Raw genomic sequence first — 25,722 nt, 5'->3', positions numbered from 1 at the left:
GCTGCCAACCCAGACGACTTTTTTTTTTCTTTTTTGACTTGTTTTACTGTAATGACAGTTGTGGATGGTAATGGGCCGTGTATTTTTTTACACTCTTTTCAATAGTTCTGCGGACTACCTGTATGTGGTGTGTATCGAGTTACCTTTTCATGCTGGTGAATCTGTCTGCAGCAATTTGACGTAATATGCTTTTTGAGTGTAAAACACCTTTTACTGTCATGCTCACAATTCAAACACAGGAGTAAACCTGTCTCTGCTTTTCAATGTTTTTTTTTCCCTTTTTCAAATTAAATAAATATTTTCCTTAGTAAAAGCATGGCTGTAAGCACAGTTGTCTTGTTTTACTTGCAGTTCTATTTCCTGTGTCCTCCTGTGTTGAGTGTATGCTGGAGAATCGCAGGCACTCCCGGGTTTTGCCGTCACATGTATTTTGATGGCCTGGTTTTGAGGGAGGACCTCCAGATGGAGAGCCAGGTGTGCTGGAATGTGGAACGCATCAGTGGTGCTGTGTGCAATCAAACAGGGCAATGCACTCATTACTTTGAAATTTTGGATAATTGTTGAAAAACTTTGGGGTTCTAGATCTGGTATAGAGATATAAGGGAAGACACATTTGTTACACAGTTGTACTCCCAGGCCTATTACGCTTGAATAATAAAAACCCAACTGCGGGGAAAGTAGGGACATGTCGGCTCTTGCACTGTTCCCGAGTCCTACAGAATACCAGGAATGCGGCTTCTCTCCCAAAGTTTCAGGTTTTAGCCTGCCTCTTTTAAACAGTGAAGCAACTTTCCTAGGTAAGTTCATTGCACAGCAGACCATACACGGATAAGGTCCCAGCAGATCCCTTGAAATCTATTTAGTCATTTGAAATCGGCCGAGACTCATGACATCAATCAGCCCTAATACGACTGCAGTCTCTACGTGTCAGTCGTGAGGGCTTGACGGACTACCTTACCACGTGAGCTACCACGGACTGCCTTTCCTCCGTCTCCTACCTCCAGCGCAAGTTTATTTTATCTGCTTGTTACGGAACTGTGCGTAAGCCTGATTATTGTTCTTTGTACCTAAGATCCAATCGTATATATTATTTTTATATTTTTAAAATGTTCGGATGGACGTGTTTAACGATGAGCAAAGGTACAGTGAAGCCCGGACGACAGGAGAGCAGTTTCAGAATTACAGCACATCTCAGTTTGATTTAGCGTGCGTCAAGCATTGTATTTGTGAACTGAGAAACGTAATGCAAAGAATATAAAACGGTCAGTACTGTTGTCGATCTACTGTAATACTTGTGCTATTAAATATATAAAATGTAATAGTAGAAGTAATATGATCAGACGACTTAATGTGAAATACAAATACCAATACTGTTAAATAGAATACTGTAAAATTAAATATCAGAAGTACATCACATCGCTCATCAGATGCCTTTAGATAAAAGCCCTAAGCACAATTAAAAACGTGCTATCACTGTAAATAGAACAACTTAATAATAGGATCAGCGCAAATGTGATGTCAGTGAGGAATATCAGTGAACAACGAACGCAAATAGGAAACTGTTTAAGCCGAGACGAGAGGTATCACATTGGCAGCATTCACACTTCGCACAAACGGGAGAGGTCATTTTCTCTGGTAGGCCTATTCACTCATTATTGGGGTTACCACTCAGAGGGGGTAGCGCACACCCACTCGGCTGTTCAGCCGCACAACCGGCTTCAGATGGATGACATTGCGGAGCGCGCTGTCTGGTAGTGCGTGTGAGTCAGTCCGAAAGTGTTGACTGTCAGGAGCCCTATGCCCTACTTTTACCAACGGATGCTGCGCTCAGAGGAGGAGTGGGAGTATCCCAGAATGCCCTTGTAGCCGGAGATGGATGCTGCTGCTGCTGCTGCTGCTGCTGTAGCAGCCTGTCACTACACAACAGCTTATGCTGCCATTTCCAGTCCGCCAACGTCCTCTCCCTAGCAGGTCGACAGCCAGTGTGACCGTGTGGCGCTGCGGCGAGAACAGCTCCGCCGCTGCGAGCCCCGCTAGTCCGTGGCACACACACACACACATACGATACGACCGTCCGCGACCGACAGCGACTTTGCCGTCCTCTGTTGCATCGGTGAGGCGTGGGAGAGGGGGTCCACTGCCCGAGCATGGACCCCCTGGCCAAACCCTGCCCGTCACAGGGAGACAGAAGCCCCCAGACCTTCGGCAGTAGACCAACCTCACTGGGAGCTACCGGTGGGGAGGCGAACGAGCGAGCCTGCGGCAGGGACGAGGCAATGGGAGGCGGCGAGACTTTGGGCAGCTTTACCGACATGGAAGAGTCACTGGAGGAGAAACTAAAGGGTCTCGCGTTCAGGAAACAGACTTCGTACAGGTAAGTCTGCTAGTACGAATTAGAGACAGCGACAGTGGATCTGATTGAGTTAGCTTTGCTAGCCAGCGCAAAACAGAACTAGTTAGCCAACATAGCTAGCTTGCTAGCTGTCCGGTTAGCGTCAGAAACCTCACGTCATTGAGACCACTTGGCTTGCTAGCTACTGTTTGAATATAGCAAGCAAATTTCTATAAATGTAATATTTGTGTTCTGCAATCCAACTTGGCTGCGGGTAATTCACCTTAGCCCTAGTTAATTAAAAACGCAGAAAGTTAGCCAGATGGGGGGTAATATTCTTGGTTTCTAAAAATCCTAGAATGTCGCTGTATTGTTTGAGCAAAATTGGATACATATACAACATGGTTTCGGGACGCGTATAATAGTGTTTCGTGCACATAAGAGAATTTTGCTTTTCCCTAAACCGATTGTGATGAACGGCAGATGGGCGACCCAATTGATCGTTTTTTTTCTCCACCCAGTCTCCCGAATCCGTCCAGGTTAAATTCCCATTGTTGTCTCTCTGAACGCGTCGTATCTGTTAGTACCCATGTATTGGGTGGGGGGAAAAAGGGGGGTAAGCTCGATATTGACTTTCACGCAGCGAGCTTTGCCAGTGTGTGGATTTACTCCTGTGTCGTCCCTCGCCAGGCGTGCAGCTGTTGTCAGGATCGCTTACTGGCAGGCGACCAGTGAAGACAGACACAGAGGAAGCAATTGCTTTATTTTAGAATTTGGAGGGCATACGCAGTCTTTGTATTATCTGTTATATTATATTATCATGAGAGACAGTCTGTCGGAGCGACGTTGCCTTTTATACGCAGGGTACCTTTATAAACCCCTGGTCGTTCCACACAGGGATTCTGAGCCTGCACTGGGTAGATTAAAGGGAGTAGTTTTGCCTCTCCTCTGGGTTTTAAAGAGTGCTGAAGAACGTGAAATGTCCCTCAGTTGTCTTATCAGAGCTGGAAGTAACCCTTGGAGAAGCTTTTCCAACACCGCCTGTTGGCATTTTCCAAATGTGTTGTGAATACCTAGGTGATTCCCAGTGGTGTGTTGCATTAATTTTTTATGCATGTTTGAAACATAGGCTCAGTCTAGTGAACCACCAAATTAATACTAATCAAACACAGATACTGAGACCATGTAATGTAATGTAATGTAAATGAGATCAGAATCTTCAAGGTGTATATCATTAGTGTTTAAAAGAAATTTTTATTGCACATGCTGAAGGGGAAGTGTCATCCTGCTGTGTAATGCAATGAGGTGAGTTCTCAACTCATCAAAGACGTGGGTTTCTGTGAGCCTGGCAGGACACGGGGGGACCCAGATGCCAGGACCATATCCAAGTGATGACACGCCCTCTGAAATCCGGTTCTTCTGGCGGTGGGAGCTTTTGAACCAGTCAGGGCTTTTTTGGTTACACCCTGGAAGGAGCCCATCCGCGGTGCTGGTTTTGTAATCTATTTGTGGATTAGGTTAGTCTCAGTCATCCATTTTGACTGCATCAACATTCCGATGCAAACCTAAGTGCACACATTTAGAAATTAGCACAGGCATCTTCTCCTTGTTTGCCAGTGGCTTCCTTCTTGTACACGAAAAATATCGGTTGCAATATGGGATTAAAATGTAGAGCCATGTTTTTATATGGTCTTGTTTCTATTATTGCGCTATGACCATAGGCTTGGCCACATTGCAAAACCATAAGAAAAACATAAGGTTCTCGGATAGATAGGGTGAGATGATTAGATGCCTGTCTGTGCTCTAAATGGCCCAGGGCACATCCAATGAGGTTAGTCACATGGGACTATATTCCCTGAAAGTGTATTTTCTTTTGATCTATTTTTAGATATCCTTGGTCCAGTAGGACAGAGCGTATTCAAGAACAGAGGTCATGCAGTCATTCAGGCTAATGCTTTATGAATTGTGTAAAATCTTGTGTTCCGCACCATTCCTGCATCCTTCTGCAGACTCTTGGCCAGACTGAATATTTTACCAGCAGAAGAAGTTGTGACTGAATGTCCCTTGCATAGTTGCAGCTACAGTAGATCTCGGAGTTCAGCCTTTTAAAGCTTTTGTTTCTCAGCTGAAGGGGAAATATAACTGTTTATTTCCACCCCAAATAAATGTCCTTTAAATGCCAAAACAAGGCAGAATTTAGAGGAGAAAATAAACAAGTAAACAAAAGTAGAACTTCAGCAAAAAAGAAAGACGTAGCCTAAATTTAGTTACCCCCCCCACCCTAACCAGAGAATCGGAGACTACATCACTTTCAGCTCCTCGGATACACCTGGAATAAAAAAGACGGATGAAAAAGAAAAGAAAAGGGGGGAGCACGTTTTCTCAGGAGCAAAAGAAGGAGCGCTTTGAAGTTCCCTCTCGCCAGCGCTGAGAGACAGCACCCCCGTTTGCGGGCAGGAAAATCCTCAGCTGTATTATCAAACACTTAAAGCCCTGGCTCCTAATTCTGTTTTCTGATCGAGTGAAGCCGTCTGCCGCTGATTTGTAAATGGCAGATAAGGAAGCGCGATGTGGGCTTTTATCAGATGGAAGAAACATGGTGAGTCGACACAATGAAGAGATAGAGGAGGAGGAGGGAGGGAGATCTTGCCAGGTTGGAGTGGGGATGACAGCACATAAAACCACTCGCATGCATTTTTAACGTCTGATGAGAATCCCAATTGTGTGTGTGTGTGTGTGTGTGTTTTTTCCCATCTATGACACTTTTTTTCCCATCCCCCCACAAAAGCCAATGGGAAGTTAAGCTCGTTGTTGTGGTCTGTTTTCTGCAGGAGTTGATAAAAACGCGTCGGTTGTCGAGGTTCCCAGGGCGTGCGAGCGGAGAAGGGGCACTGAGTTTGTCACATTTAATGTCCTTGACGGTGCCGTGGAGGGGCAGGAAGGACAGGAAGTTGTTGTGGCTCGAGGCTGTCCAGATTCAACATTGGCTGTCTTCTGTTTCTGGTGGCGTTCACAGTCTCTGCAGATGTGTGGCCCAGCTGATACCCCCTCTGTATCACTCCCTCTCTGTGTGAGAGGGTTGGGCATACCCCTGCTGTGAGTGACCACTGTAACACGCACATGCACATGCATACACACACATACACACGCACACGCACACGCACACACACACACACACACACACACACACAGACAAAAAAAACCTAGCACAAAATGAAATCAGCCCTCATTTCTAACTCATTTTTTGCTTATATCTAACAAAGGAACAAGCGCAAGATGTGCCACCTTGTCCTCTTGTCATTCCTAAGTAATTCCAAAGTAACTGAAACACACCAGCCTGCTTTGACAAACCAGACATTAAAAAATTACCTTGCAATTTGCTCCTATTGCACTGTGCTGCACAGAAAAAAAAAACAACATCTCCCTTATACGTGTGCAGGACAGGGACTGTATCTCCCGCAGTGCACAGCTGAGCCTAGTCATCCCAACCAGAATAGTATCAACTGCATGACGTTATGAGTGTGATTTTCCAAGGGCCTGCTGCAGGAAGTGGGTCGGAAAGGCCTGCGCAAAGCAGAAGGCTTGTAACAGCCTGCATCATTATATATACAGTCCCTAGTCAGGTGCTGCATATTTCTGTGAATTCACGTGGTAGCTACATGAAAAGAGATTGTTAATATAGGCTATTTGGTAATATGTAGAGTGTATCTGTTTTGTCCGTCTCCGGTGCAATCTGAGGGAGAGCTTGACTGCATATCGTTAATCTTAATTGGGTCAGCTGGCTTTCTGATTTTTGTCGGCGGCTGATATCAGTTGTACACTTTTCAGAAGCGTAAGAGTCAACACAAACAGACCAACTTTTTAAAAGTGAAGCCGCTTTTTAATTGAGTTTTATTGAGGCTGGGTACAATGAGAATAGCCATCTCTAGGGTGTGTGGTTATTTATGAACAGACCGTTTTTGTGATGGACAAGAATGGGGGTGATGCACAGTGGATGTGTCTGTGTATGGTGGACTAGGAGGGGGTGGTGTGTGTGTTTGATGGACAGCCATGGGGGTGGTGTGTAGTGTTTAAATGAGTGTGTGTGCATCTGATGGATAGAAATGAGCGTGGTGTGCTGTGTACTGGCAGTATGTGTTTGGGTGTGTGTGTGTGTGTGTGTGTGTGTGTGTGTGTATCTGATGGATTGAATTGGAGGTAGAGTATGGTGTAAGAGTGAGTGTGTGTGTGTGTGTGTGTATCTGATGGACAGGAATGAGCATGGTGTGCTTTGTGCTGACAGTGTGTGTGTGTTTGTGTGTGTGCGTCTGATAGACAGGATTGTGGGTGGTATGCAGCGCGTGAGTGAGAGTGTTGTGTGTGTGTCGGTGTGTGTGTGTGTGCATCTGATGGATAGGAATGGGGGTGGCGTGCCGTGTGTATGTGGCGGAGGTGCTGCATGTGTGCGGCTGCGTAACGCTTCCACTCCGCATGACTCACGCGGAAGCGAACCTCATATTTCTGACACTGACGCATCCCCAGACGCCCGAGCTCAGATCCCCTTCTCCCACTCCCTGCTTCCTGCTCCGCCGGTGCGCGTACCAACCTGCTCACAGACTCACACACTGACCTGCGCTCCGGCGGGCTCCCTGTTTACACGCTATGAGACGGCAGTGTCGGGTTTTCCAACGACACGCTAAGACGGACACAGAGAGTTCAGCGCGTCCACAGGCGTTGTGGATCTCCCAAGTGCCTGCAGTGCTAGAGAGAGCAGCTCACCCGGGTTCCTGATCAATTCAGTGGGACGTGAGGACAGATTTCTCTGCCTCGTCACCTCATACTGCGCCTGGCACAGTTTCTGCTCCTGAGCGCCGCCTGCTCTGTATTTCTGTGAAAAGAGGCATTTAACTCCTAGGATAAAACACAAAAAAATGTGTGCTAGATCCTGCAGTAAGTCACTAATAGGAGACCTGATTGCTGACAGAGCCCTTCATTTGCCTGTCACATGGCTCCCACAGCGCCTAGTTCCCACTGCCGTAGCTTTGATTCAATCTGACTCCACGGAACGAGGCGAATTTCCTCTTTCTGCGCGACCGTAGAACGGTGCCGCGGCTCCACCCGGACATGAATAAAGCCGTACCCAGATAGCAGTAGTGGCATGAAGGAGACGGGTCTGGAATGTGGCAGATTAGTGGTGATAAAATGCAACCCCCTGTCTGCCATTTGAGGCCTTTTTTTTTTTTTTTTTGTAATGCAGGCCGATGATGCGCATTACCGGGATTGGATTTTTGAAGGCCTTTTGCATGAAGTCATTTCTTATTAGGCATATGGCTGTAAGAGGCTTTCCTCTGTCCTGTATTCACCTCCCCTGTGCTGCCATTAAAATGAGGAACATCCAAGCCCCCTCATTTCAGCTGCCTGGTTTTTGTCTTTTTTTGGGCCCTTGTGTTTTTAACGGATTATTGTTCCATCTTTGGCGCTAGTTTTCTGTGTTGTATACTTTGATATAATCTCACAGTAATGGCCAGGAATGTGCTCTGTGAAGCTCGCCACTGATGCCTTTGGAAAAGGCTCTTTAATAGGTATAAGTTTGTTGATTGATTTATTGATTGCTTGATATGGTTGTTTACATCGCTGGATACAGTAACCACCATTCAAGCGGTTGTATTCGCATTTAATTCCCAAAAGAGCATTCATTGAATTGCTGTTATTAAGTTGTACCCCTTTGGTTCTGAAATTATTAGAGAATGGTTAATTTATTATTATTGTCGTTAACGTTACGAGTTTATGATGTGTTATGCCAAAATGCTGTATTTTGAAGGTGAATTGAATGGTTATGGAGGGGTTTGTTGTCCCATAGCAAGTCAAATGTAAACTAAGAGCATCTTCTGGCGATCCCTTTTAAAGAACCCACCTGGAGGCACACGGGCAACCCCCCCCCCCCCCCCAACCCCAACCCAATCCCACCGTAATTCCAGCGTCATCTGTCAATTTGTCCTCACCCCTGCCTGCTGCACACAGGCATCCGGGACGGGTTCCTGACAGAGTAGCTTACTAGAAAAAAACTTCTCTTTCTTATAACATCAGTTCTAATTTGTCAATTGTCATCAGCCTCTCGCTCTGACAGGGGAGGTTGTTGCTCCAGTGTCTCAGACGCTGTTCGGGTAATGACCGCCTCGTATTGAGAGATCGGCGGCAGGCCCGTAGCAGACGGGCCCCTGGCAGATAGATGTGTCTCCATACGGCTGACCCGAGAACAAAAGGTGAGCTCGGTATCGGTGTTATGTGATTCCTGGGTGAGCCAGCTGTGTTCTTGATTAGATAAGACAGTGAGTCGTCCGTCGTTCGGTGCCACTGTAACCGTCTGGTCTGGGCAGGCAGTCGATATCTGGCTCCCGCAACCATGGGCGGTGACTCTGGAAAAGAAAGGCAGTTAACTCGGATACCTAAAGGCCCCATGTCCTTATTCAGAGCCAGTCTCGCTCTTAGAATGTGTGTGGGTGCGACATCACCTGCTGTAGTGGACCTGTATGCTATTCCACCCCTGGCTTTTCACACTTGCAAATGACCGGGTTGACCAGCATGACCAGGGTAACCACCCACCCCTCCCGCCCGGTATCCAGGGTTCACTTCCAGGGCTTTGCATAGGCAAACGTCCCACAGGGCTGGGAGGGCCGGAGGCGTGCTGGCAGAGAGCTGCACCTGGCGCCGGGGTGCCGAAAAACACCTGCAGCTACAGCGGCCCGAGGTGAGAGCAACTCCATCAGTCTGAGACGGGAGCAGCATCTGCTGCTGTGTCTGCGTTCCACACAGTCTCTGCCTCCGGAGCAGAAAAAGGGGTAGCGTTCATTTCTCACCAGGAGCTTAAAGCACAGTTATTACCTGTTTAGTAAATGCACAGCGTAGCAAAACTAAAAATCTGAACATACCAGCACATAGGTCCGTCTAATCACAGTCATTACTAATGAAGGCGCCGTCCTTGTGGTTTTTGAATGTGGAACCCACAAAGGCATGGGCTACTTGGCGTAACCATGGAGTTTTTACTTTGCGTGTCATTGCTTTGCTGTTATTCCCTCTTAAAACTTGTGTGTTGTATGCTGTCCCACTGGCCGTGCAGTGTCTGTTTGTGCAGGTGCGCAAAAAAATAAAACAGAAGCTTTCAGAATGAATCTAGATCTTTCTATGCACTTTGGAATTGAAATTTGCTGAAAACATGTCAGAAATGTTGCACCACATGGTGCTCTAATTTCTTGTTTTATTGGTTTAAAAAAAGAATAAAACCCGAATGACTAAATTAAGCCATCAGGAGGCTTTTTTTTGTTATTGTTATCCGATCAAGCAGGAAAATGCACGCCCTAAGCGTAAGCCACGATGTTGCAACTAAAATCACTGACATTCAGCGGTGTCCGTTTGCAGTGCAGCACGTCACATTCATGCACGGTGTTTCCTTAACTGAAATGTTTAATAAGGCAGCGTTTCAGTGAAGGATGTTTTTAATAAAAGGGCGTTCTGCCGCTCCTCGCGGCGCTGGGAGCGCGCTGACCGGCCGATCAATAATTGCTCAGTGTTTTGAAAATGTGAACCAGTTTTCTCTCAAGGGCAGAGCAAAACGGAAAACGTGACGGGCAGCTCCGCGGTGCATGTTCGCTGAAGATGCCAGCGCGGGAGCGGAGCATTGTGGGATGGCTTCGCCCCTTGTTTGGAAAATAAAATGCCATGTGGGCCGTTGGCTGTCATGACCTCGGAGCCCACAGACCCAAACCAGATTGGAGCCTCTGCCCTTGAATGAATCACTTGGCAAATGACAGTGCGGTTCAGCCATACTAATGCTAGCGGATCTTTTTGTCAGTTTTCCCTTGGTGAGCCCTTTAACAAAAATGAGTTTAAAAAAAAATCAGAAACTGCCATTGGATACAAGTTTGTAACTTGCTCTCAGTGACAGCAACATCCTGCTTATTTAGATTTAGGGCAGCTGTGGCAGTCTTTCCTAGTGGCCAAAATGTAAAATAAAGTGACACCAACACTGAATAAGGACATTCTATAGCCTCACATGTCATAATAAACCCCCTCTGGTGGGTCACGGGGTCACATGTCGTCTCTACTGATTACTCCTTTTTTTACATAAATAAAAAAACACAGTCTGGCGGTGGGTAGACGTTTATTCCTGATTTGATCCTGAAACGGTGTGCTGGATTTGAGTGGAATGTAATTTGACTGATTGCTGATAGGGTGCCGGTAAAGTATAATTCCGCCTGAGCTCCCGGTACTCCTCCCCTGTATGGACGCTCCTCCGGAGTCCCTAACAGACCCCATAACAATGCCTCATTTTACCCGGACCGTCCACAGCCACAGATCAGTCTGATCGGGGCGGACAGGATAATCGGCCTGCGAAACGGTTAAATCCCGCAAATTATCTTATCGTGTCGAGTCATACTGTGCATTTAATTTAACAATTCATTCCCTGGGAATCATTTTCAAAATGAGCTTCTCTCTGTCTGTGGTCCCCAGGCTTCCTGTGTTGGTTTTTTCTGCGGGTTGCCTCTGAGCAGGCTCTTCCCGTAGCTCTGGCTTAGAACAGACCAATTTAGCAAATGATTTAGCAAATGATTCATTCAATTAGACAGCGGAGATCTCAGGTGGAAACAGAGACCAGGAGGCCCATTACTGCCTTACAGGAGTGCGGCGGCCGGTAGCTTTTCATCATTTTTAAAGGACTGTGGCTCCTGCAGGCCTGGAAAAATAGGATGGACGGTGGCGTGGGGCTGGTCGAGGTTAGAGGAAAGTTTAAGGCCGCACACACTGAAGCCAAGCCTACCTCCATGTGTTCTCATCCTGTCATGGCCTCTAGCGCCAGTCAGATCACACGACAAAAGGCACAAGTATTACATGAAAGCAAAGCCTTTCTGTTTTCTTCCTCATCAGGAGTGTCGAGTTCACCTGAAGCGGGTAGAAGGCCGTGCTTTGAGCGCAGCGCTGGCTGTAGGTGTGGATCATGTACCGTGTTGGGGTTTAAATAGAACCCGCACGGAGCCCGTACTGAATCCCCCTTTTTTATCGTGCGGCTATTCTGAGCAGATGGAAGGTCAGATACGGGAGAGACGCGCGCTTCCGATGCCTCCCCCGCATTGCGCAGAGACGCGGGCGGACGCAGAGGTTAATTATGGAGGTGTCAGCAGCCGGAGGGAGAGGGGGACGATCCGCCGCAACGAGTGGGCGTGCTCGCACGCGCCGATGCCGTCCTCGCCCGCAGCGCGCTCGTAAACGTGCGTGGGGACACACTGGTGCGCACGGAAAACCAACACACTGACAAACGCACGGCTCACACATCAGCAGCCTGTAATGTATAATGTATCCACACTGACAGTCTGGGAAACGTGCCGCGTGTATATCACTGATACATATTCACACTCACAAATGCACAGATAATAGTACATATTATGCTTGCATTTAATGTATGTATTTGATCAAATTAAAGATTAATTTTTAGTTCAAATTTTTATATTTAAACATGTATATAAATATGTAAATATAAATAATTGCCTCCCAATCATCTCAAAGTGCTAGAACACTTACAACAAACTGGCTGACACAGAGAGGGCAGGAATTATTTAGCCAATTAAACTGGGGGGATTATCTCATGGCCAGATTGGAAGAGACTGTTTGGGAATTTAGCCAGGACACCGGGGAACCCTCTACTCCTTGTGACAATTGCCATGGGATCTTTAACAGCCACAGTGAGTCAGGACCTCAGTTTAACATCTCGTCTGAGAGATGGCGTCTCCTACAGCACAGTCTCTGTCACTACACTGGGGGATTGGGTTCCTGTGGGGTCCACAGGAAGGACTGCCTCATACTGACCTACCAGTACCACCTCCAGCAGCAACCAGGTTTCACCAAGACGTCTCCCATTCAAGCACTTACCCACTCTGCCACAGTTAGCTTAAGCTCTCAGCCAGAAGAAACACACAGGGTGGTTTGGCTGCCAGCTCTACACTAATACCCCCACGCTGACATACATCTGCACCCACACACTGATAACCCACCAGCACTGACACTAACACACTGATACTGAGACAGAGCAAACCTCACACCAGTGCAGCTCCCATACACTGACACAGGTACGTACAGTACATGCGCGCGCACAAACACACCTGCACACACACCCCCGCTGACATGCTGACAGAGATACACCCACGCACAGACACATACATGCTGACTTGGGTACACAGACATATTTACACAGACATGTAAAATACACACACAAGGAGGTGTTGTGGTTGGTGCTGGTCCTGCTGCCGCTCTGTGGTCGCGACGTTAGCGAGCTGTCCTTTATTGTGGACAGGCTCGAGAGACCCTGGAAGAGCAATGGCCGCTTCCTGTGATTGTTGCAGCGCAGTGGAGAGTGCTGGTGAAATATGTGAGACCACGCCCTGTCTGGGGAGAGCGTCTGACACAGAGTGAGGACAATGAAGCGCGGCCGCCGCACCAAGTTTCGGACAGGCCCGGCAAAACAGAACACACACCAGCATGTGCATTGGCTAATACTGTACTCTCACAGCGAGAAAGTAGGACAACACCCCGCCATTTCAGTTAATTACTCAAAGTGGGAAATCTGTAGGTGCCTTTTGGATCCAGCGATCACAATGTTTATGGGGTTCGATGTGTCTCAGTTGTCCATCTGGAGGCGTTAAACCAAGGTGTTATACCTGAGTGAAGAGCACATCTGAAGCACGCCCGCAAAGCGTCACTGATTCCATTAGGTGCGTTCCGGATTCCGCCGCCACTTCAAAGCAGAGGCGGATTTTGCGAGCCGCGTTCCGCGCCCGAGCGCGTTCTTTTGTACGCCTGTAGCCCTGTAGCGGCGAATGGAAAGATGGTTTCTCTGAAACAGGGCTGCGAGTGTTGGATCTGGATGAAGGTTGTGGTGGGAAGCCAAACCGCCCACAGACCTGCCTTTCCGGAGGAGCAGGGATGTAGGCCAGCGAGGAGCTGAAGAAGAGCTGCTTTTACACGAGGGGATGGTGGGGGGTGAAAAAAAACGGCAAGGGTTACAGTGTGTGGAAGCATCTGGTCCCCCCGAACAAACCCCCCGGCACGTGACCCACCTGCTTCCCCGGGCGAGAGAAACCCGGGCAGAGGGCTGAAGAGAGGGCGGAAAGGAACAGGGTGATGTGGAACACGTCGGGGAAGAGAGGACAGCGCTTGATTTAGGCTCAGTCAACAAGGGCTTTTAAATATTAACCCACACTGCAGTGCTTTAGGTGCTCTCAGATTGCCCACGCACCGTCTTTCTTCTGCCAGAGCTCCCAGCAGACTTTGATGACGAGGGAGGAGTCCTGTTTAACCCCTTTGCTCCCTGTCTACCCTTTCCAAACCAAAGCAAGAAAGCCCTCCTAAAGCGAGTTGCCCCTATCAAAGCAAAGTATGTATCCTAAGTGTTCCCTACCAGAGCGGAAAAGTAATCCTGATTTGTGTTCCCATAGTCCCCCCCCCCCCAGCAGCTTCTGACATCTTTGTTTTGTTGTTTGACCTTGTAAGGAGTTGCACAGTCTGAACAATGTGGGGAGGTCAGCGATATGAACATCTTTGTAGCATAGCACTTTTGTAATGTGGTTATCTGTTCCAACAGCTGGATATTTTCTTAAGCAGTTCCTGCTAATTGCCTTGCTCCGAGGTAAATTAAGCAGCCCTCCCACCAGGAGTTTGAACCTGCAACCTTCAGGGTACAAGCTCATTTCCCAAAGCATTAGATGGTACTTTCCCTCCCTTAGCAGCCTTGACCCTCCTGCGTGTGAAAGTGTAGCCATGTTTTTTCCTTGCACTGTTTTATCTTTGTTTGGCCCAAATATGTGTCAATAGTAGTTAACCAAAAGAGGGAAAAAAAGTTCACAGCAAATGAAGGCCTCAATAACACTATACAACAGTAGCAGTGTCTCGCGCTACCAGTGATTATAGCAATGATAGTGATACTGATGTTGAGGGGTGCAAGTAGTGATTACCAGGGAGCAAGGAGAGGCAATACTGGAGTAGTGGAAGACAGAGATGAATAATTACGGTGCATTTAACATTACAGCGCTGCACCACAGGGAGACACAGAAGAACGGGAACAAAATGGCCATGCAATAAGGCAGTGCTCGGGTTGTTCTTTGGCTGCTGGCTTTTTGGTTTTTGTCCTGACGGGCGGTCTGTGGAAGGGCTCGAACGTACCTCATTTTGAGGGAGAGGTCAAGAGGAAGTGATTATGAGAGGAAAAGGATGAGAGGAAGTGAGTGTGGGAAAGGGAGAGAGAGGTGAAGGAAGGGCAGCTGGGGGAGGGGGGGTGGGGAAGGGTGGAGAGAGGAGTGATGACAGGGGGACAGGAGGGGAGAAAAGAGAAATGGACAGTAAAGGGAGAGGGGTGCAGTCAGGGAGACAGGGAGAGCCATAAACGCCCTTCATCTCCTGCACACTACGCGCTAGGGGAGCCAGCTGAACACACAATAACCCCGTCCATCCGATCGGTGCGTTCACCGAGCACAGAATGCAGGTCTGTCTTCTTTCAGCTGAATGCTTTTGTTAAAAGACAGCTGCACCCTTGTCTTCCGGCCACGAAGTCACTGTCTTCCCTTGGTCTTCTCCTCTCCTCTCTCTGAGAGGGCTTATTTTAGATGTACTGGTTTCGTCACCTTACTCTGTGGTATGTGATGTGTGGTGTGCCTGTGTTGACTCACTGAATTACCATTATATATAAGTTCAGGGCTATTGGGGGTAAGTTTGTACAAGAAGTTCTGAAACCAGGGCATACCTCAGCCGTGGCGTATCAGGTGTTTTTAGACAGCCTTCACCAGTGACCATTAGTCTTATGTAATGCAACAAAGCAGGAGTGAATATCACCTTTCTAGTAGCGAATAATCCTCACCAAGCTCTACCTGCCCCCCCCCCCCCCCCTCCACCCCCACTAAGCGATCAGGCTGTTTGAGTGACAGCACAGTATGATGTCACAGTGGAGTTCTCTGATAGGAGGAGGCGGTGGGATGTTGGGTGTACTCTCTGTTCCTGCTCTCACAAACGCCCCCACGCCGTCAGGGATAGTTTAGAAAGACAGAGGGAGAGGGATGCTAAATTTAAATAAACTGGGAAGGAAGTTAGAATGGGGTTGCCATGACAACCCTTTCCTGACCTTCACCCCTCCACACACACACACACACACACACACACACACGCACGCACACACACACACACACACACACACATATACACGTCTTCCCCTCCCCCTTCCTCCTCTTTTTCCTCCTCCTCCTCTTTCTCTTTGTCCCCCTCCTGTTGCCTCTGTCTGTATACATGTGTTTCAGCTTTGTGTGTGTGTGGCTGTGTGTGTGTGTGTGTGTGTGTGCGCTTGTGGTCTTGGTAGATTGGTTGGGTGTCATAATAGGGTGTATGCACATTGTATGTGTTTCATTGTGAGTATGCATTTCCCTGTTTGTGTGTGTGTGTGTGTGTGTGCGCGTCTGTGCATGTTCATGTGCATGTTCGTGTATGTGTGAACAGAATGTGGGGGTGTATGTGTTATCATGTTTTATCAGGTTTGCTTACTTACTTGACAGTAAGTGTAAGTGTGTCCCTGTGGTGTGCGTGTTTGTGTGTGGATGTGTGTGCACTTGTAGGTGTGTATGTGTGTGTGGGTTTGGAGGAGGGGTGGCTTGTGAGTGTTTTCCTGCCATTGTCAGCAGGTCTGTGCTGGGCTGCAGTCAGACAGTGACAGAGCTCAGGGGCATGACAGAGAACGGCCTGTCTCCATCTCCATCCTGTACTGCCTCTGGGACTGTCAACAACACAACACATGCACATACACACACACACATGCACACACAGGCACACACACACACAGAATACACACACACACACACACACACAGGCACACACACACACAGAATACACACACACACACACACACACACACACACACACACACACACACATAGAATACACACACACACACACACGCACACACACACATAGAATACACACACACACACAGAATACACACACACACACACACACACACACACGCACACACACACATAGAATACACACACACACACACACACGCACACACACACATAGAATACACACACACACACACACACGCACACACACATAGAATACACACACACACATAGAATACACACACACACACACACACACGCACACACACACATAGAATACACACACACACACAGAATACACACACACACACAGAATACACACACACACACACAGGCACACCCACAGGCACACACACACACATACACACACACACACACACAGGCACACCCAGGCAAACACAAGCACAAATGCATAAGGAACACACAAAGACATGAAAACATGCACACACACACGTATACATAGAATGCACTCACACGTACAAAGAACACACAGAGAATACAGGCGCACACAAAGAGCACACACACAAACACCGATCACACCAGCCTCCTACAGCACAGACGACCTCAGTAGGTCCAGTTACTCTGTGTCACTTTCACTTATTATCATCAGAATCCATTTAGCTCCATTGTGTGATCCAAAGTGACTCACTTGTTCTAGCACAACTGGGTTTATTTTTGACAGGGCAATCTGTTACCGAAGACAGAGTATAACAGCCGTGTGTGCACAACAGCAGTGTCCAGTCGACTGTTCCAAACTCAAGCCCCACTCTACACCGGCGCCTCTGTGTGTTCAAGGTTCAAGGCCTGTTTCCAAGTTTAAAAAAAAAAAAAAAACTGGCAATGAGCAGACTCACTATTGCAGTGGTTCAGACAGCTTCAGGTCAGAAGAAACTATGCTGGCTTTTAGGATGAAGCCCTCAGTGGAATGTTAAGTGAAATAACGTGTAAAGCAAAGGCAGATGAAAGACAGAGCTGGAAAGGCCACCTACAGACCAGCAGGGTTCAGGGCACCCTACATGTATGGTTCTAAACAGAGTGCCGCTCGGGTTCGATCAGAACAGTTCTCTAGCCTCACGCAGAGGTGTGTTGCTGAGGAATAGATTGAGAACAGGGCAGCAGTGAGGGTTAGTGCCAAGGAACACAGTTCTGTTCCCAGGGGAGGCATTGTGTTGTACGTTTCAGCAAGTCATTCAACCCACATTCAGTAAAATGCGTAAAAAGCTGCGTAAATGCGTTATATTTTGGCCATCTAAGCTGATCTGGGTTAGCGCATTTGCTAAGCAAATAATGCATGTTTTTTTGCTTTTGCTTAAGGAATGGAGAACCCTGTTGTGTGACTAATGGATAGAGGACTGCAAGCATCTCTGGTGCCATTTAAACTATTTATTAAAAGTATTTAAGATGCCAGGTTCTTTTCAAGATCAAAGGTTGTCTTTGAAGCGCAGACCTTCCTGCCCGTTCTGCATCGGAGAGGGGCAGGGAAAAACAGATCTCGTTTGCTCCTCCCGGTTTTTTTTTGAAACGCACGAGACCTGTACTACAGAATGAGTCAAAGTCGGCTCATCACTGAGCGGCTGCCCGTGCGGGTACACAACAAAGCAACCACGCTAAAAAGGACGGAGGGAGACATCAATGGGCAGCTTGCCTCCTGGCTCCTTTTCATCCATTCTGTAACGCTGTCCCCTGTCATGATTGCCTGTCTTTTCTTCCTGAATAGATTGTGCGTGTAGACGGTGGGTGACTCACACCTCCGGCTGCGGGCTTGGTGTGTCTGTGAGGGCCTTCTCTGAGCCGGTCCAGTTTGAGTAAGTAAGTCGGTGCAGAGACCTGCTAGAGTCCTGCCACTTTCTCTTCCCATGGCACTTCGCAGCAGATCGTGAAGCTGAGTCAGGATGAAGGTGCGGATCCCCCACCGACTGGGGATTTTATGGCAGAAAGTAAATGTAAGGTAAATGTTGACATTGAAGAGAGAAAACCTCATTACTATTTCAAGTGAGGAACAGATGGCGTCACGTCCGGATAGATTCTCTTCTTTCCACCGGGCCAAGCCCAACAGCTTCTGACTAGCCCTGGAACAGATTTTCAGCTACTGGCATCGCATGGGGAATATGAAGAAAAAAAAAAAAAAAAGCAAAATAAATAGGAGGCCTTACGCCACGGCGGAGCCGTTACGCAATCCGACAGCTCAAAACCGTCAGACCCCGGAGACTTCCTGTTGTATTTTCTGCATAAACGATACAAATTGTGCCATTTCCTGAGCGCTCTAACGCAACATGTGCCCAGGAATGGCGTGCGTGTGCGCGAGTGGGAGTGTGCGCGTATTTCACACCCCTGTCAGGGCTGTCTTGTGCTGAGTCACGCCGGGCCCCGGGAGTAAATCTGAAGCGCACACCCTGTCTCTGATGCCCCCCCCCCCAGCCAGGGCAGGCTGTCAGAGCTGACGCGAGTATGCTAATCCAGCGCACAGAGCCGGAGGAGAGCGGGGAGGCACGGCGTTTTTCGGCAAGGGCTTCATGTGAGCTGTAGCGTACCGGCGAGCCGAGGGGCTGTAATGTGAACGTGCGTGCGTCTAGATTAGGGGAGCTGTTATCCCGCATGGGGGGTTTGGGAGTCGTGTTCTTTTGCACAGCCCCGGTGCCAGGCTGCTCGGCTTCCCGTTAGCACGTAGAGGCGCTATGCCCCAGTTTCCCATTTCTGAGCCCGAGAACTGAGAGCTTGCGTAGCCATGTTTGTAGTTCCTGCACGGCTCCAAGCAGGGGAACAGCTGAGGGAACGCCGGTGGCTCGTCCCAACAGGCAGTTCGGATGAATTTATCGATTCCCCCTCCATCCGTACCAAAGAGCGCCGATCGCTTGCCCACTGTCCCTGGCGCTGACATCGGCAGCAGGTTCAGTGACGCGGATCGAGGTGAGGCTGAGCGGTTGGCGCGGTCACACAGGGATTTCCCAGCATCCTCCCCTGCGGTGACCCTGGGAGCTCTCAGCCACACCGCGTGGCTGATAATGGCCTTCATTAAAGTAAATTAATTGCGCCCCACGCGCACGGTCCCAGCTCGGGGAGTGTTTATGGCTTAAACTTGCTGCATGGTGTGTCCTCCCTTGGGTCAGGGATTACTGCAACTGCCATAATGGATCCTTGAGCATTAGGAATCTTATTCACAGTGGTGCTCACAGTCATGGTCAAAAGTGGGAAACACAAGAGTGGAGAGAGAGGCCTCATAAACCGCATACTGGGTGGAGCTACCATGTGCTGTCAACCAACCAAACGCTGGGTGGAGCTACCATGTGCTGTCAACCAACCAAATGCTGGGTGGAGCTACCATGTGCTGTCAACCAACCAAACGCTGGGTGGAGCTACCATGTGCTGTCAACCAACCAAACGCTGGGTGGAGCTACCATGTGCTGTCAACCAACCAAACGCTGGGTGGAGCTACCATGTGCTGTCAACCAACCAAACGCTGGGTGGAGCTACCATGTGCTGTCAACCAACCAAACGCTGGGTGGAGCTACCATGTGCTGTCAACCAACCAAATGCTGGGTGGAGCTACCATGTGCTGTCAACCAACCAAATACTGGATGGAGCTATCATGTGCTGACAACCACTCGTGTGCACCTACCAAATGAGTCTGACTGCGTAACATAACTTGTGTGCAAATGATTCCGATCATTAAGCCATTAGTTGTTCAAGATGGCCCTACCTCCTGATTGATATTCATGAAGCCTAACTCTGACTCACTAGAAAACACAGATAAACCTACTTAGTATCTCCTTGCTCCATGTCTCCACCAGCTCTATATGACTTTCTTCATCCTCGTATTGTTAAATTAACAAGCCAGCATCACAGCCAGCATATCCTTATTTTTTCTGCACAGCAATGGAGGTCTGAACAAGAGTCTATCCATTTACTTAACAAATACCCATTATTTAAATTGCTAAGCATTGATGTCAGTCAGAAACACTGTTGATTTTTTACTTCTAATTCTTGTCTCAGAGGAATCCTGTGATTTTTTTTTTTCCTTTTTTTAAGGCAGTGTTTTGACGGTCTTCAGGTTGCTGGAATTATTATCTGTGGCACATCATGTAATAGCATGAAAAAATGGGCCTGTGCAGGGAAGTCTCACCTGCTGGTTCCAGCCTTGGGGGAATGCCCTGACAGGAGGAATCTGAGATAAAAAAACTTGCCCAGAACAGTGATAACAAACCCCGTTAACGTTAACGGGCTGTGAGCGGCGTGTGTGCGTTACATTGTGTTGCTTTGCGGCGAGGGTTCCCCCTCCACCGAGCCTCGGCACCGGCCTTGCAGGCACAGCTCATCGCCGCCGGCGATGAATGCCGGCCGCGCCTCTTGAAGGGACGGCATTGACCCAGTTAGCGGCGCGCGGCGGCTCTCGGCAGCGGCAGAAAGAGAGAGGCCTTGGCGCTCGGTGGAGAGGCTCTACCTGGATGTAAGCGATGCCGATTGCTCTTTGTTGCACTCCGCGTTGTGCTGCGTGGCATGTCACTGTCGCTTGTCAGTAGGCGATGAAAAGAGAAATCTCATCCCCCCCACCCTCCGATGCCTTTTCTCCGGCTGCTTTGTTAATGGTAATTCCCTCAAGGAAATTACCCAGGCACTATGAGGCGAGGTGTTCCCTCGCTAATGGCAGCGTTTGAATGGTGTTTATTGAGCGCTTTGTGAGGACCAAACCACACAATCAAACACGGTCCTTTTTTCTCCCACCCCACACAGTTAAGCATGAGTCACCTTGCTCGGAGGCCTGTATCTGCCGTGCCATTATCTCTCCTCCTACTGAATCCATCACACCAAGACTTGTCCTGCTCGAGTTTTCAAATTAAACACTAGGGCCTGTGCTGCCAATCAGGTCGTGAATCTACGACTTAATGCCTGTTGGCTTCAGCAAAGTGCAGGAGGAGGTGCAAGAGGGTGTAATTGGTGTTTAGATTAGAATTATTGCAAAATATATCTGTCAGATATATGAGTGTGTGAGAATGTAAGAATGGTGCTATATAATCCCTTGGTCCCGAGGATAATGGATACATTGACATTATTACGCAAACCATAAATACTGCCTACTTAAGCCTTGTGAATTATCATCCAGCAGTGTAGCATGGTGGTAAGGAGCAGGACTCATAACCAAAAGGTTGCTGGTTTGATTCCCCGCTGCGGCACTGCTGTTGTACCCTTGGGCAAAGTACTTAACCCAGATCTGCATCAGTAAATATCCAGCTGTATAAATGGGTAACATGTAAAACAATGTAAGTCGCTCTGGATAAGAGCGTCTGCTAAATGCAGTAATGTAATGTAATCTACTTGTATATTTTTAGCATATTTTAGAAGGTTGCAGTGGGCCAGAGACAATCCTAACACAGGCTGGGCTCAAGACTACACCTGACATGGGAAACAAGTGCATCACAAGGCACACAAACACACATTTAGAACAATGAACCGGAGACCAGTTGACCTAGATAGGATACCTTTGTGAGGGGAGACACCAGAGTACTTGGGGAAAACCCGTGTGACATGGGGAGAACACGCATGGTCATGTCATTGGTTAACGTAGAGCTGATTTGCCATTTCGGTGGCGGTTATCTCACAGTCCGGCCACATTGACAGGCTGGTCGATGACACGGCAGACCTGGAGTAACGTTTCGCCTGATGTCAGCCTGTATTGTGTTCCTCAGAGTCAGATGGAGGAGATATGCGGTTGTGAAAGGTTGAGTTGCTGCTTTGTGAAAAGGTGATGTAACGTATGTGAAGCCCTCTCCTGGATCAGGTGACAGGATTCATCGGCACCTCTGGTTCAGGTGTCAGGTCAGGCTTAGTGTGGAGGGGTTGGGGGGGGGGGGGGGTTAATTCTCTCCCCTGAGCAGACCATAAAGGGGTAGCCTTTCTCAAATCTGTCACTCAAATGTCCTACAAGAGACATGGCTTATGGTTTCTTTCAATGTCAGATCAGACTCACCTGACCTGAGGAACCTGGGTGTGTGAGATTGATGTCTGTGGTGTTCCACCATTCCTTGTTTGAGGAGGACTATAGAACTGAGAGAGACAGTGTTACAGAACTGAGGTAGACAGTATCATGGAACTAAAAAGCCAGTTCCAGAACTAAGGCAGCCAAGGGAGACAGAGTTCTGGAAGTGAGGGAATCTGGGATACGGAATGAGAGGCGGGGTTACGGAACTCGGGGAGACAAGGTTATGTAACTTAAGGGTACTGAGGGAGGCAGAGTTCTGGAACTGAAGGGACTAAAGGAGATGGGATTAGAGGACTGAGTGAGGCGAGGGTGTGGAGCGGAGGGAACTCTTGGAGATGGGGTGACGGCACTGAGCGAGACAGGGTCACAGAGGTGAGGAAGCCAGTACCGCAGATTCCTAGAGCTCGGACTCCTAGGGCCCATAGGGTCCTGCCCTCAAGGATGAGTGAAGGCGAGACCCTGAGGAGAGGTCAGGGCAGAGGGCAGGGAGAAAGCGAGAAGCACAAAAGCACCTGGCACTGGAGATTTTTCAGGACTGGGTGAGTGCGCTGCTCAGGATGCTGAATGAGTTTCGCCTTACATTTTACATTACATTTGCTCAACAGATGCTCTCAAATGCTCACATCCAAACTGACTCACACATTTTTATGCATCATCCATTGATACAGCTGGATGTTATTGTTGAAATGACAGCCTTCAAGTTACGAGCCCTGCTCTTTACCACTACATTACACTGCTGCCCTAGTTTTCAAATAATCCATGTGATGCAATTTTTTTAAAAATAAAATACACTAGAAGAATGAGTAGAATAGAAATGTATTATTACACTCATTTGTGTTCAATAGCTGCCATTCTTATGATCAAATTTCCTGTCAGATCTATATGCACCTCATACTGACAAAAAGAATCAGGATCTCTTTAGTAAATTACTCCGGGGAAAAAGTCATTTAAAGAAAAGTCTTGTGTTAGGCTTTAGTTCGAATACCTGCTGTAGGCTACTTTAATGTTTAATGTCTGTTACCATAGGGCTTATAGGACTGAATGATCAGCTACAGCCAAATATATCTCAGAGCAATTCCAAGTTGCTCAGCAGAGCACTACAGAACAGGAGAGCTTTGTGTCTCTGTTGTGTTAAAAACTTATCAAAAACTGGAGTGAAAGCAGGAGTGATGGCATCTTTTTGATAAAAATGGGGGTGGTAGAGGGGAGAGACTTTCGCATAATGAGGTCAATGCGCCATTCGGCTGCTGAAGTGGTGGGTGCCAATGGTCCAGTCCCAGAGTCCCAAAGCGCAGGCCTGCTTGATGAGGGAATACGTTTTCTAATTAACATTTAGCATAACTAATGGCCAGATGTGGGAATCATTTTTAATACATATCAGAATAACTACATGTGCACTAACCAGGTTAAGTTAATTAGCCAAGTCGAAAGTGAACTGGCAGGAAAGGGGTGGACGGCCCCTGTCCTACGCCGGGTGAGCACGGATTAACCGATGATAGCAGTTTTAAAATCTTACTAGCAGCTGGTAAAATTGGTCAAAAATAAATAAAGCCTTAAATATATGGCTGGAGCCGTTTGTGTCAGCGTGTTTCCATGGCAACGCTGGAAGGGTGACATTAATAGCCAGGTGTTGGAGGAGGAGGAGGAGGAGGAGGAGGAGGTGGTGGTGGTGGGGGGCTGCAGCCTGCTTTGACAGCAGTTGCTAAATTAAACACAAAATCACACATGTTCAGAAGCACAGATACTGTATCCAAGAGACCTAATTGGACATAATGCAATGCTGAATTTAACACGCTCACACATGGGTACCTTTTGCTTTTGTGCGCTAACCAAGCACAGTTTCTGAATCTGTTTCATACTGAATCGAATGGGATTGTACTGAATTGAACTGGGTCGAGTGCTGGCCTGATTTTTAAAATAAATTCTCCTGGACTGTCGTTGTTTTTTGGTTTAAAATTTCCGTACACAGAATTAGGATTTCTCTGCCATTAGCCTCTATGGAAGATTAACATCAATTAAAACAGATGACTGTCCTCTGAACATGCGGACGCCGCCTGAGCCCTTGCCATCTGAAACTTAGGAGAACTTGCTTCTGAGGATCGCTTTCAGTGTTGCATACTGGGTACCTTTGATCTCTGCTCTGCAAATAGCATTGGCACTGCTGTTGTAATATGTAGGGTCATCAAACACAGCAAGTCTTTACCCAGAACTATATGTATGTGTCATGGGATTACTGCAGACAGTGGGTACAATTCCATAATGATTACATGACTGACCTCCACAGAAATATAACCTTAATATCTCTCACTTTTTATGTGTCAGACAAAAAATAAATCTCAGGGTTAATAAACAATCGTCAGATCCTCAGCTCCTGAGAGATAGGTGCTGGAGTTACGGCTATGAAGTGTTATTCACTAGGGATAAACACTAATCGAACTTTATTTGTCTCTTGCAACACGTCGTACGGTCACTGTAAATCTTTTAACATTGTTGAGGGTGACGTGGCACTCTCTATGGCCTATGGTTACTTAATAGGGTGGATTTTTCGGGTGTCCATCACCCCCCCCCCCCCCGTGTTGCTATATTTATCCGGAAAGGCTAAAGGTGTGTGCGGCTGCGGCGGTCTCGCTTACATTCGACCTGTAACCTGACTCCCCCTCTGTCTTCTGAAAGGGATAATTTTAGAAGGGGATCTGAAACTTTCATTAGGGTGTCAGATGAACACAACAGCCGCCTCCTGTGTCAGATCCGCTCCGCCCGGCCGTGGGGTGAAGCCGCGCAGGCCTGTGGGTGTCACGTTCACACCCCACACAGAGGCACTGACCATATGGACGAAATTTGCGATACATAATCAACTGCAGGGTAGGTCTCTCTCATTCACTCTCTCTCCCCTCTCTTCCCTGTCAGTTCATTTCAACAAGCTTTATTGGCAAGACCTGGTGGTCATAATGGACATTTGCATCCATGTTGCCAAAGCAAAATAAATATTCATACATGGACTCTACAAAGTTCAGGAAGGTATTAGTGTACCTCCCTTTTAAAGATATCACCTTCCCCTCTTGAATAATAACACAGAACCCCTTCCTTTTTGCTTCTCTCTTTATTTCTCTCCCGTACACGGATGTTGTTAAAAAAAGAATACACTCTACAAGTTTATACAGTATAGTATACAATGTACTGGTAAACTGTGCTGTTCTCCTATATGTATGTATTGTACGTGCATATTTATATATACGGTGCCAAAAATTCTTTTTTTCGGAAAGAAATTCATACATAGGCATCAACTTCACTATGTATATTTGTTTAAGAAACAAATTTCAAGCATTTAAGGATAAGTATTTAAATCAAAATGTCTTGGCTTTGAATGCATGTTTCCCATTATATTAATCAAGCGTGTCCAAACTTTTGACTGGTACTGTACATATTATATATGTGCTGTATATGTATGTAAATATATTGAGTATGAAAAGACGAGTTCTCTTTTGACTCTATATAATCAGTTGTCTCCATGT

The 25,722-nt window shown here is 47.6% G+C and overlaps 1 protein-coding gene across 2 annotated transcripts in view; it reads left to right on the top strand.

Annotated features, from left to right (window-relative positions):
- Positions 1-1,889: 1,889 nt before the first annotated feature.
- The window catches only part of dgki (diacylglycerol kinase, iota), a 47,333-nt gene continuing 23,500 nt past the window's right edge, over positions 1,890-25,722 (top strand). For both annotated transcript variants that reach the window (XM_036517622.1, XM_036517621.1), the window contains exon 1: positions 1,890-2,374. In XM_036517622.1, coding sequence (XP_036373515.1) covers positions 2,148-2,374 — 227 coding nt within the window. In that variant the 5' untranslated portion in view covers positions 1,890-2,147. The remainder of the gene's footprint in view (positions 2,375-25,722) is intronic.

The sequence above is a fragment of the Megalops cyprinoides genome, chromosome 23 (assembly GCF_013368585.1).
Source record: "Megalops cyprinoides isolate fMegCyp1 chromosome 23, fMegCyp1.pri, whole genome shotgun sequence".
Lineage (NCBI taxonomy): Eukaryota > Metazoa > Chordata > Actinopteri > Elopiformes > Megalopidae > Megalops > Megalops cyprinoides.
This window is presented reverse-complemented; position numbering and strand designations above follow the sequence as displayed.